Source organism: Papio anubis, chromosome Y, assembly GCF_008728515.1.
Source record: "Papio anubis isolate 15944 chromosome Y, Panubis1.0, whole genome shotgun sequence".
Classification (NCBI taxonomy): Eukaryota; Metazoa; Chordata; class Mammalia; order Primates; family Cercopithecidae; genus Papio; species Papio anubis.
The window spans coordinates 875,050-888,724 of NC_044997.1; the positions used below are offsets into that span (position 1 = coordinate 875,050).

The 13,675-nt window shown below is 41.9% G+C and overlaps 1 protein-coding gene across 30 annotated transcripts in view; it reads left to right on the forward strand.

Annotated features, from left to right (window-relative positions):
• Nucleotides 1-13,675, forward strand: part of LOC103880626 — a 55,500-nt gene that overhangs the window by 4,353 nt on the left and 37,472 nt on the right. For 7 of the 30 annotated variants that reach the window (XR_004181042.1, XR_004181043.1, XR_004181044.1 and 4 more), the window contains exons 2-6: nucleotides 3,775-3,843; nucleotides 6,688-6,732; nucleotides 7,531-7,682; nucleotides 10,412-10,456; nucleotides 11,055-11,158. Coding sequence is in view for 13 of the 30 variants with exons in the window: in XM_031661039.1 (XP_031516899.1) it covers nucleotides 7,650-7,682; nucleotides 10,412-10,456; nucleotides 11,059-11,158 (178 nt within the window). In the remaining 17 variants the exon portion in view is untranslated. The other 23 variants (XR_004181054.1, XR_004181047.1, XR_004181048.1 and 20 more) reach the window with 17 other exon arrangements.

Below are 13,675 nucleotides of genomic sequence, written 5' to 3' on the forward strand. Positions count from 1 at the left end.
AACTGCTGACCTCAACTGATCCACCTGCCTTGGCCTCCCAGATTTTTTTAAATTAATTTTTTTATTTCCATAGGTTATTGGGGAACACATGGTGTGTGGTTACATGAGGAAGGTCTTTGGTGATGATGTTTTTGTTTTTGTTTTTTTTTTGAGACGGAGTCTCGCTCTGTCGCCCAGGCTGGAGTGCAGTGGCCGGATCTCAGCTCACTGCAAGCTCCGCCTCCCGGGTTCACGCCATTCTCCTGCCTCAGCCTCCCGAGTAGCTGGGACTACAGGCGCCCGCCACCTTGCCCGGCTAGTTTTTTGTATTTTATAGTAGAGACGGGGTTTCACCGGGTTAGCCAGGATGGTCTCGATCTCATGACCTTGTGATCCACCCGTCTCGGCCTCCCAAAGTGCTGGGATTACAGGCTTGAGCCACCGCGCCCGGCCTTTTGGTGATGATTTGTGAGATTTTGGTGCACCCATCACCCGAGCGGTATACACGGCACACTATTTGTAGTCTTTTATTCCTCACCTCCTTCCCACCCTTTCCCCGTGATTCCCCAAAGTCCATTGTGTCATTCTTATGCCTTTGCATCCTCACAGCTTAGCTCCCACATGTGAGTGAGAACACACGATGTTTGCTTTTCTTTTTTTTTTTTTTTTTTTTTTGAGATGAGTCGCTCTGTCACCAGGCTAGAGTGCAGTGGCGGGATCTCTGCTCTGCAAGCTCCGCCTCCGAGGGTTCGCCATTCTCCTGGCTCAGCCTCACGGTAGCTGGGACTACAGGCTCGCCACCTCGCCCGGCTAGTTTTGTACTTTTAGTAGAGGGCGGGGTTTCACCGTGTTAGCCAGGATGGTCTCGATCTCCTGACCTTGTGATCCGCCCGTCTCGGCCTCCCAAAGTGCTAGGATTACAGGCTTGAGCCACCGCGCCCGGCCGATGTTTGCTTTTTCATTCCTGACTTACTTCACTTAGCATAATAGACTCCAATCCCATCCAGGTCGCTGCGAATGACATTCCTTTTCATGGCTGAGTAGTATTCCTTTGTATATACATACCACAGTTTCTTTACCCACTTGTTGATTGATGAGCATTTCGGTGGGTTCCACATTTTTGCAATTGCAAATTGTGCTGCTTTTAAAATGCGTGTGCAGGTATTTTTTTCATAGGATGACTTCTTTTCCACTATGGAAAACAGTATGGAAGTTCCTTAAAGAACTGAGAGTACAACTACCATTTGACCCAGCAATCCCGTTACTGGGTATTTTCTCTTTTCTTCTTACCTGTCCTTCCTTCTTCCTGGCAGGCTACCACCGTAGACATGATGGCTCTGTAGGGTTTTATCGGCTGCATTTGTTCCCAAGCCACCTGCAGAAAGGGTTTTTCTCTTGTCTCTCTGCAAATTCATTTCTTCATCCTTCATGCATTCCTTCCTTCCTTTGCACCTACGATGTGCTTGGGGTCAGGAAAATATATCCAAGGGAGTTCTGGTGGCCTAAGAATTCTGTTTCCTGGAGAAGAAAGGCATGTAACAGGCAGACAGGAGATAGGGCGACAGGGACCACCATACTTGCATCAATAACGATGATTTGCAGGAGTGCTGGTTTCCATGTAGCCCCTCGAGTTTCCTTCATGGAAGCCTCCTTATTCGCCCTTCCCAATTGAAAAGTGCCTCAACTGTAGTTGGGATTTGAAAAGCTTGAAACTAGATGGCCCCTCTGACATCATGGTAAATTGTCACATCAGTTTGTGGGGCATAGCTGGGTTGGGAAAGCCACTTCTTGGACACCCTCTAGCCTAAATGTGATGACAGTCATCTGTCTCCACCTCTTAGGGTCTCCCTCAAAAAAGCTGTTGGGGACGTGGGAGGAGAGGATGGTGGGATGAGGAATCAGCAGGAGGGACTTGTGTGCAGGGAGAGTTGGAATTCCAACCTGGTACTGGTGGCACAATTGATTTAATACATTTTTTCTCTCTCTCTCCTCTCTCGTGCTCTCTCTCCTTTCTCGCTCTCTATTCTCTCTCCTCTCTTCTCTTTCCTCTCTCTCTCTCCTCTCCCCCTCTCTCTTCTCTTTCTCTCTCATCTCTCTCTCCTCTCTCTCCTCTCTCTGTCTCTCCCCTCTCTCTCCTCTCTCTCCTCTCTCCCCCCTCTCTCCTCTCCTCTTTCCTTTCTCTTCTCTCTCCTTTCTCTCTCTTTTCTCTCTCCTCTTTCCTTCTCATCTCTCTCCTCCTTTCTCTCACCTATCTCTCTCCTCTCTCTCCCTCTCTCCCCTCTCCTCTCCTCTCTCTCCTCTCTTCTCTCTCTCCATTCTCTCTCCTCTCTCTCCTCTCTTTCTTCTCTCCCCTCTCCTCTCTCCTCTCTCTCCTCTCTCTCCCCTCCTCTCTCCGCTCTCTCTCTCCTGTGTCTTTCTCCCCTCTATTCTCTCTCTCCTCTCTCTTTTCTCTCTCTCCTCTCTCTTCTCTCTCTCCCGCCTCTCTCTCATCCCCTCTCTCTCTCTCCGTCTCTCTATGTCTGTCTGTCTCTCTTACTCCCTCTTTTTCTGTCTCATGCTCCTCTTTTACTGTTTTCACCTGAGGGAAGAGTGATGCGAAAATAGGAATTCACTTTTTCTGAAGTGGTTAGAAATGTGGGGCTGTGGTGTGTTCTCCACCTGTTTTGGGGTCATTCCTTCCTCATTCCTTAGAACGTTGGTATTAACAGCTTATTTCCCTCCTTTAGGGGCTGATTTGAGTTAGCAGATGCCTTTTGTGATGGAGGAAACAGTGAGGAAGTTTTTAAAGTCTCCTCTGTTGCTGGCTTTGCTGATTATCATCGAATTATTATCATTTTCGAGACATCTCTTTTGCATGATAAATGAATTGAGTTTGGACAGTGGAAACAGAGGAAGTACATGTGTTGTTTATTTTTGTTGTTGCATTTTTGATTATTATTATTATTTTTTTACCAGTATGCTGGCTTTTTTTTTTTTAAGTGTAGTTTCAGAGTCTAACTCTGTGGCCCAGGCTGGAGTGCAGTGGTGCAATCTCAGCTCACTGCAACCTCCGCCTCCTGGGCTTAAGCAATTCTCAGGCCTCAGCCTCCCCAGCAGCTGGGATTACAGGCGCCCACTACCATGCCCGGCTAATTTCTGTCTTTTGGTAGGGGTTGGGTTTTGCCAGGTGGACCAGGCTGGTCTCAAACTCCTAAACTCAAGCTGTGCACTCACCTTGGCCTCCCAAAGTGCTGGGATTATAGATGCGAGCCATCACGCCCAGCCAGTATGCTGGCTTTTATTTTAAAATGGTTACAGTCTTTGGAACAATGTAAAGCAAATGTGACTCCCCTGACCAGGTCAGGCCTCATGGGCATATGACCTGTGCAGTCACACAGGGACCTGTGCTCACAAGGGTGCCACGGTTTATTGCTGTATTGCTGCCATCTTCAAGTTCTTCATAAAGTTGGAACAATGGGTCGCACATTTTCATTTTGCACAGGACCTCCCAAATTCTGGAGGTGGTCTGGACGCCTGATTTAGTTTTCTTTGAAAATGCTTGAAGTTAAATCCTGTAGCTGGAAGATGACAGAAGGGAATTGGCAGGAGGCTACGAGTATGGGCATCCCCACCATGACAAAAACAGGGGTCAATTTTTACCTGTTTAGTGAACAGTCTCTATGCAAATTGACATTTCATTTGCTTTTCTGGTCGCTATTGAAATTGATTTTTCATTTTCTGGTCGCTATGGCAATTGATTTTTCATTTTCTTGACTACAGGCACTGATGATCGCAACTCTCATGTCTTATAAACAGGTGACCCAGCACCCCTTGATCCCCCCAAACCAAAGCCAGATCCAAACCCCAACTGACCTGGTTTCACTGGTAAGAGCCTCTAACCCTACGGGTGGTCTCTATGTTGTTTATTGTAACATTATTTTATACTTATTAATAGGAATATTTATTCACGTTTTCTCATGTCGTTTTCTCATTTCTATCATATGACATTTACTGACAAATACTATTCTATCTAAGTATATAATAAAATACATTAATTTCTTTAATCCCTAACGTTGAAAACATCGTGTCCTCTGACATTTTAGAATTATGAATTACAAAGCCAATTTGAGTCAACTTTATCTATCCTTTTTCATTCCTTTGAAGAGATTTCTGGTATTCAGATTGTCTAGATCAATGCATATGACTACTTTTATAGCTTTTAACCTGGTTGTGTGCTTGCCCCAGAATCTCACCAGTTTGATTTGATACCAGGGTATCTGCAAATATCTGTGTCTTCAAACCTTTTCCAGTAGCAATGATCACCTACAAAACCTTTGTCGAATAGTGTCATTATTATATCAAACTAGTCTTAGTTTCACATCTCTCGTTCTGAAATGTACAAAGCATAATGCATCCCAATGGGCCATGGAGACGCCTTCTTTTGTGTATTGGATGCTTTGGCCTTTATCCTTCAATTCATGGTGCCCGCCACCAGGCCCGGCTCAGTTTTGTATTGTTAGTAGAAACGGGGTTTCACCATGTTGGCCAGGCTGGTCTCGAACTCCTGACCTCAGATGTTCCGCCTGTCTCGGCCTCGCTACCTACTGATGTATAAGCCTTCTTCAGTGATTTATCGATATAAAAGATTACCAGCCACTTATTATGAAAATGGTTTTGCACTTTATTTTTGCCTTTGAATATTTTTAACAGGAATGTTTTACAAGCAGTATGTTTATTTTTTTTAATGGTGTCTTACGTTTGTGTGGGTATCCTGCTTCATGTAACTTTTTCTTTTCCATTTAAATTGGGAATCATTTTGCTGTTGTCTCTTCTCTTGGGAGAAGTAAAACCTTCTTTTTAATTTCGTTTGAATTGTTTATAATCATAGGTTGATTCAAGGAATGGTAATGCGTTTTCAATGTTGAGCTTTTTCTTTTTTTTGTTTTGTTTTGTTTTTTGAGACAGAGCCTCAAGTGGCGTGATCTTGGCTCACTGCAGCCTCCACTTCCTGGGTTCAAGCGATTCTCGTGCCTCAGCCTCCCAAGTAGCTAGGATTACAGACATGCACCACAATGCTAGGCAAATTCTTGTATTTTGAGTAGAGACGAGATTTCGCCATGTTAGCCAGGCTGGTCTTGAACCCCTGACCTCAGGTGATCTGCCCACCTCAGCCTCTCAAAGTGCTGGGATGACAGGTGTGAGCCACTGCGCCTGGCCTGAGCTTTTTCTTTGAGATTAGATTTGTCTCTTTCTCTTGTTGTTTCCGTCAATGGGTTTCTAAAGTGTTTTTTCCTTGTTTTTGTTACTCTGAATCCATTTTCGTGTCCACTATTTTTCTGTTTATTTCTGTCACGTAGAAACGATGGTGTATGTATTTTTTTACTATCTATGAAATGATGACCCTTTGTTAAAATCCAATTTTTTTTCTCGTCATTTCTGACCTTTTCTAAGAAGTCTGTCATATTATTTGGTAATGGGTTTTAAAAATTTTCCCCGTTCCTGGATTTATATGTTCTCTTTACAGTTTATTTGTAATTCAGTTCTATTGCCTTTGCTAGAAAACTCAGGACAACTTTTAATACATGGGGTTGTAAATACGGTAGACAGCTTTTTTCCAGACATTAGGGCAAAACCCCAAAGAGATTCACCTTTAAGTAAAATAAATCATTTCAAGAAGTGTCTTTCTCTTCTAGTATGCTTTTTTTCCTGAACACATACGTTCTTATGCTATGAGATTTCTTATTCCTTTCTATACAATATATGTGAAAAATCATGTGCTTTTTATTCATTACTTGTGTATTTTCATATGGTTTTGAAAAAAAAAGATTCATTTTGATGTAGCCCCTCATGTTTCTTTCATTTGAGCCTCCTTGATCACTCCCAATATAAAATGTGCCTCGACCTTAATTGGGATTTGAAAAGCTTAGAACTAGAAGGCTGGGCCGGGTAAGGTGGCTCACGCCTGTAATCCCAGCACCTTAGGAGGCTGAGGCGGCTGGATCAGTTGAGGTCAGGAGTTCAAGATCAGCCTGACCAACATGGAGAAACCCCGCCTCTGCTAAAAATACAAAAATTATACAGGTGTGGTGGCGTGCACCTGTAATCCCAGCTACTTGGGAGGCTGAGGCAGGAGAATGGCTTGAACCCGGGAGGCGGAGGTTGCAGTGAGCCGAAATTGCACCACTGCACTCTAGCCTGGGCAAAAGAGCAAAACTCCATCTCAAAAAAAAAAAATACAAAAACAAAACAAACAAAAAAACCTAGAAGGCTGGCTTTGAAACTAGCATGAATGTCACATTAGTTTATGGAGCCCAACTGGGTGGGTAGAGCCACTTTTGAGACACAGATCAGAATCTGTCAGTCACAGATCAGATGAGATCACAGTCACCTGCCCTACCTCTTACGGTCCGCTTACCAGGTCAGGTGTTGCGGACCTGGGAGGAGATAATGGGGAATCAATCAGAGAGAGTCGTGTGCAGGTAGATTCGGAGTCCCAGCTGGGTCCAGGCAGCACAGTTGATTTACAAATGACATTATTTCTCTCTCCCTCTCTCTCTTGCTCTCATCTCTTACTCTTGTCATCTGAAGGAAGAATGATGTGAAAATGGTCAGGAATTTACTTTTTCAAATGACATCCTGGTCAGTGTGATATTCAGAAAGTCTTTAGTCATGTGGGTCTCTGGTGATTTCTCAGAACTTGAGAAGTAACAGACCGTTTCCCTCCTTTAGGGGCTGACTTTGACTTAGCAGATGCCTTTGGTGGTGGAGGAAACAGTGAGTAACTCTTTTTAAGTCTGGTTACCGACTTGCTTACTGTCACCAAATTACTGTCATTTCCAAAAGACTTATCTCTTTTGCATGATCCATGGATTGGGTTTATACAGTGGAAATATTGGAAATATATGCCTTGTTGTGATTTATTCTTGTTGTTGTTGGATTCTTTTTTCCACCAGTATGCTGGCTTTTATTTTAAAATTGTTACAGCTTCTGGAATGATATAAGGCAAATGTCACTTCCCTGGCCGGGTCAGACTTCATGGGCATGTGACCTGTGCATACAAGGGCACTATATTGGTGTATTACTCTGTAGCTGCCATCTCGAAATTCTTCATAAAATGGGAACAGTGAGTCTTGCATTTTCATTTTGCACAGGACCTCTTAAATTCTGGAGGTGGTCTGGACACCTGGCTTAGTTTTCTTTGAAAATACTTAAATCCTGTAGCTGGAAGATGATGGAAGGGAATTGGCAAGAGGCTGTGTGTATGGACATCCCCACCATGACAAAAACAAGGGCCACTTTTTACCTGTTTAGTGAACAGTCTCTATGCAAATTGATTTTTCATTTGCTTTTCTGGCCATTATGGAAATTGATTTTTCATTTTCTTTTGTGGTTGCTATTGAAATTGATTTTTCATTTTCTTTTCTGGTCACTATCGAAATTAATTTTTCATTTTCTTTTCTGGTCACTATCGAAATTGATTTTTCATTTTTCTGGTCGCTATGGAAATTGATTTTTCATTTTTTTTTGGACTGCAAGGCACTGATGATCGCAACTCTCATGTTTTACAAACAGGTGACCCAGCACCGCCTGATCCCCCAAACCAAAGCCAGATCCAAGCCCCAACCGACCTGGTTTCACTGATAAGAGCCTCTAACCCTCCGGGTGGTCTCTATGTCGTTTACCCGGCAGTGATGTTCATGTCATCTGAGAAGAGGAGATTTCAGGTGAGCCTGTTCCTGCTGTTGAATTACAAGGTGATTGCAGTGCTCAAGTAGTGGAAAACCTAGATTTCAAAAATAGTTTTCGGTTTGGATTTTATTTTTCTTTTCTTGATGTCACTTCAAAGATAAACGGAACTTCCAGATAACTGAATAAGAGCTTTTAGATGTAGACTTACTATGGGGAAAACCATCTCTGTGTAAAGGAAAGTGTTTGAAGATATGTTTCTTTTTTTTTTTTTGAGACGGAGTCTCGCTGTGTTGCCCAGGCTGGAGTGCGGTGGCGCGATCTCGGCTCACTGCAAGCTCCGCCTCCCGGGTTCACGCCATTCTCCTGCCTCAGCCTCCGAGTAGCTGGGACTACAGGCGCCCGCCACCTCGCCCGGCTAGTTTTTTGTATTTTTAGTAGAGACGGGGTTTCACCATGTTAGCCAGGATGGTCTCGATCTCCTGACCTCGTGATCCACCCGCCTCGGCCTCCCAAAGTGCTGGGATTACAGGCTTGAGCCACCGCGCCCGGCCTGAAGATATGTTTCTAGAGTGCAAGTTGTTTAGATCAATGTTTGTGAGTACATTGGTAGCTTCTGACATGGTTTTGAAATTGCCTCAGAATTGCACCAATTTATTTTGATGGCAGCGGGGTGCGCAGATGACCCTTTCCTCACACCATCTCCGATAGTGGTGTTCACCAAAACATCTTTGTCCAGTAGTGCAAAATGTCATGCTAACCTTGTCTTAGTTTCATGTCTTTAATTCTGAAACTTGAACCAAAAACAATGCATCAGTGGGCCGTGGAGACTCCTTCTGTGTATGGCATACTGTGGCTTTTATTCTTCTGTGCTAGTATGTCCTCCCTGATTTCTAGTCATTTTTGAATTACTTATAGACAATTAACATTGCCCAGTATATTATGAAAATGTGTTTCCACTTTATTGTTGCCTCTGAAAACATTTTGAACAGAACCATTTACAAGCAAGACTTGAATGTTTCTTTTTTATGTTGTCTTCGATTTGTGTGAGTTTCCACCTTTGTGTACCATGTTTTTCCTTTTAACTTCAGAACCATTTTATCACTGTCTCTCTTCCCTCTTGGGAAAAAGAAAACCATCTTTTTCTTTTCTTTTGAATTACTTACAACTATGAATTGATTTATAGAATGCTAAAATATTTGTAAAACCGAGCATTTTCATTGGGACTCAAATTCTTCTGTGTGCCTTTTTCTCCTGGTGATTTCTTTAAATGGATTTCTAAGGTGTTTTCCCGTCAGTATTGATTTGTTTTGCTGAATACATTTTTATGTGTGCTGTTTTTCTCTCTATTTCTGAACTATAGCAGCATTTCTGTGCATTCTCTCTTACTCTCCACTGAATGATGAACCTTATGAACTCCAATTGTTCTCTCTCCATTTCTTGTATTTCTAAGAAGACCGACATGTAAGTGATTTTTAAAAATTGTCTGCTTTTCTGTGTTTTTTCGTTATCTTCAGCGTGCATTCGTATTTTGATTGAATTGGCTTTGCTAGAGAACACATGACGGCGTTAAGTATGAGTGAAGACAGTGGACATTTTTTTATTCCTGATTTCAAGGCAAAAACCTAAAGAGGTTCACCTTTAAATAAAATAAATGGTCTTTGCAAAACCAGATATTCATTCCAAGAAGATCTCTCTATTCTAGTATACTTTCTTTTTTAAACATATAATAGTATAGGTTCTCATACCGTGACACTTCTTATTTCTTTATACACAATATATTGGAAAAATCATCAGTTTTTTAGTGATGACTAATGTACTGTTGTTACATGGTGTTGAAAAGTGTTGGATTCAAAGTAGCCCCTCATGTTTCCTTCATTTAAGCCTCCTTTTTTCCCCTTCCCCATGTAGAAAGTTCCTGATGGCCAGGAATAGAGGTTCACACATATAATCCCAGCACTCTGGGAGGCTAAGATGGGAGGATCTTTCAAGCCCAGGAGTTCAAGACCGGCCTGGGCGACATAGCAAGACCCCCTCTCTAAAATGAAATAAAAAATTAGCAGGCGTGGTGGCACATACCTCCTGTCCCACCTGCTTGGGAGGCTGAGGCAGGAGGATTGCTTGAAGCCAGGAGGCGGAGCCTGCAGTGAGCTGTGGTCAGACCACTGCACTCCAACCTGGGTGACGGAGGAAGACCCTGTCTCAAAACAAATCAAAAACAGTTGCTCTACCTTAGTTAGAATTTGAAAAGCTTAGAACTGGAAGGCAGCCTCTGAAATGATCAAGAACATACCTGGTGGGTAGACCCACTTTTTAGACGCTCTCTAGCCCAAATCTGATCACAGTCATTCTTCCTCACCTCTTCGGGTCTCCCTCACAGAAGGCGTTGGGGGTGTCGAACGAGATGACGATGGGATGGGAATAAACAGGAGCAAACAGTGTGCAGGCAAAGTTGGAGTTCCTACTCAGTCCGGGAGCAGAATTGATTTATGAATTTCTTTCTCTCTTTGTGTCTATCTCTTCTTTCTCTTTCTCTTTCTCTCTTCCCCCCAGCCCCACACCCCGACCTTCTGATCTCTAATCTGTTCATGTGAGAGAAGAGTGATGTGAAAATGGTCAGGAATTTGCTTTTTCTAATGAGATCCTGGTGAGAGTCATATTCAGAAAAGTATTTAGTCACATGGGGCTCCGGTGATTTCTGTTTATGAGCTCCTTCCTTCCTCATTTCTGAGAACTTTGGTGTTAACAGCCCGTTTCCTTTTTGTAGGGGCTGACTTGGACTTCGCAGATGCCTTTCATGGTGGAGGAAATCGTGAGTAGCTCTTTAAAGTCTCCTCTGTTGCTGACTTGCTTGTTATCACTCAATTATTATCATTTGCAAGAGACTTACCTCTTGAGAATGATCAATGGAACTTGTTTGCACCATAGAAACTTAGGGAGTAAGTGTGATGTTGTCTGTTTTTGATGTTGTTGGACTTTTTTTTTTTTTTTTTTTTTTTACCAGTTCACTTGCTTTTGTTTAGTCTTTGGAATGATGTAAGGCAAATGTGACTCTCCTGGCCATGTGAGGCGCACAGGCATGCGACTTGTGAAGCCACCCAGGGAGCTGTGCTTACAAAGGTGCTATATTGGTTTACTGGTCTGTAGTTAGCATGTGGCTCTTCTTCATACAGTTGGGATGAGGGTCCCACATTTTTGTTTTGCACAGGACCTTGCCAGTTCTGTCACTGGGCTAGACAGCTGCTTTAGTTTAATTTGATGTTAAACAATGTAGCTGGAAGTGATGGAAGAAAGTTGGCAGGAGGCTGTGTGTATGGTTATCCCTGCCATGACAAGCAGCAAGCTCCAACTTTTACCTGATCTGTCAGCCATCTCTATGCAAATTGATGTTGCATTTTCTTTACTCTAAGACAGTCACAATTGCAACTTTCATTGTCACAAAGAGATGAACCAGCACCTCCTAATTCACCCAAGCCGAAGCCAAATGCAAACCCTAAGCAACCTGGATTCATTGGTAAGTGCTTCTCACTCTATGGGTTGTCTGTATATTGTCCATAGTAGAGTGGCATCCACGTCAGCTGGACGAGAGGCTTTCAGATGAGCATGTGCTTGCTATTAACTCTGTACAGAGTTATTCCATTGGGCAGGGAGGGAAGTACACGGTTTTCTGAAATAGATATTTGACTTCATTTTATTTTTAGTTTGCTGATTTTACTTCCAAGACTGTATGGAACTTCTAAAACACTGAGCACAAGATTTTCATATGAACTTGGTATAGAGAAAATGGCCTGTGCATTCCCTGTAGAGAAACTTGGGTGTTTTCAGTGTTTTTGCTCTTGAATATTTGTATCAGCTATTTTGACACATGAGAGCATTCTCAGGGTAATCTGACTAGCAACTGGTTTTTGAAGTGAATTGTTGTGAAACATTCAGGGTTTTAGTTTTTGTTTTTAATTTTTAACACAGAATCATAAATAATGTGCCTGCGCTCTTGGCATTTTGATGGTTATTTGCACTTATATTTTATATATCAGTTTAAATGAAGCAAATGTTAAGTAATAAAGCCAGTCTTTTGTTCATACTGCACTGTAACATTATTATTATTATTATTTATTATTATTTGAGATGGAGTCTCGCTCTGTCACCCAGGTGGGAGTGCAGTGGCACGATCTCAGCTCACTGCAACCTCTGCCTCCTGGGTTCGAGCAATTCTCCTGCCTCAGCCTCCTGAGTAACTGGGATTACAGGCATGCACCACCATGCCCAGCTAATTTTTTTGTGTGTATTTTTAGTACAGGTGGGGTTTCACCACGCTGGCCAAGCTGGTCTCAAACTCCTGACCTCAGGTGATCTGCCTACCTCGGCCTCCCAAAATTCTGGGATTACAGGCATGAGCCACTGCACCCGGCCTATTTTATAGTTATTAATAGTCACTGAACATTTGCTCATGTCATTTTATCATTTATATCATATGACATTTACTGTCAATTATATACTATTCTATATAAATATATAATACATTAATTTATTTAACTAATCCCTAATGTCTAAAATATTGTGTCTTCTGACTTTTTAGAGTTATGAATTACAAGGCAAATTTGAGTCAACTTCATCTGCTTTTTTTTTTTGAAGAGATTTCTGGTATTCAAATTGTCTAGATCAATGTATATGAGTCCTTTTCTAGTTTTTGACCTGGTTCGCCATTTGCCCCAGAATTGTCCCAGTTTATTTTGATGATGGTGTGTGCAGATGTCCCTATCGTCACACCATCTCTACTGGTTATCACCTACAAAACCTTTGTCAGGGCCGGGCGCGGTGGCTCAAGCCTGTAATCCCAGCACTTTGGGAGGCCGAGGCGGGTGGATCACGAGGTCAGGAGATCGAGACTATCCTGGCTAACACGGTGAAACCCCGTCTCTACTAAAAATACAAAAAACTAGCCGGGTGTGGTGGCGGGCGCCTGTAGTCTCAGCTACTTGGGAGGCTGAGGCGGGAGAATGGCGTGAACCTGGGAGGCGGAGCTTGCAGTGAGCCGAGATCACGCCACTGCACTCCAGCCTGGGAGAGACAGCGAGACTCCATCTCAAAAAAAAAAAAAAAAAAAACAAAAAACCTTTGTCAGATAGTGTAAGGATTGTATCAAACTTGTCTTAGTTTCACATCTCTAATTCTGAAATTAAAAAAAAAAATAGTGCCTTCCAGTTAGCCATGGATACTTCTTTTGTGTATTGGATGTTATACCCTTTATTCTTAAATTATCATATGTACCTACTGATTTATAAGTCTTCTTCAGTTATTTATGGATATTAAAGATTATTAGCCACTCACTATGAAAATGTTTTTGCTATGTATTTTTGCCTTTTAATATTTTTCACAGGAATGTTTCACAAACAAGACCTATTTTTTTTAATGGTGTCTTAAGTTTGTGTTGGTTTTCTGGTTTTTAAATTTTTTTTGATGGAGAATAATTTTGCCATCGTGTCTCCCGCTTGGGAAAAGTAAAACCGTCTTTTTAATTTCATTTGCATTGTCTTCAAACATAAGTTGATCAAAGAAGTCGGGAAACATTTTCAAAGTTGAGCTTTTTCCTTGAGATTTGATGCATCTGTTTTTCCTGATGATTTCTGTCAATGGATTTCTCAATTGTTTTTTGTTTCTCTGAATCTATTTCTATGTCCACTATTTTTCTGTTTGTTTCTATAATGTACAAAGGATTTTGTATATTTTTCTTTACGATCCACAAATTGCTTGCAAATTATTTTTTTTTAATTTCCTCTTTTTTATATTTGTACATTTTGTTTACAGTTTATTTGTAATTTGGTTGTACTGTCTTTGCTAGATAAACCCAGGACAGCTTTTCATATGTAGAATTGTAAATGCAGTAAACAGCTTTTATTTCAGACTTTAGGGCAAAAACCCAAGGAGATTCACCTTTAAATAAAATAAATCACTTCAAAAAGCCTCTTTCTACTCTAGTATACTTTTTTTCCTAAACATGTAATAATATAGTTTCTCATACCATGAAATATAT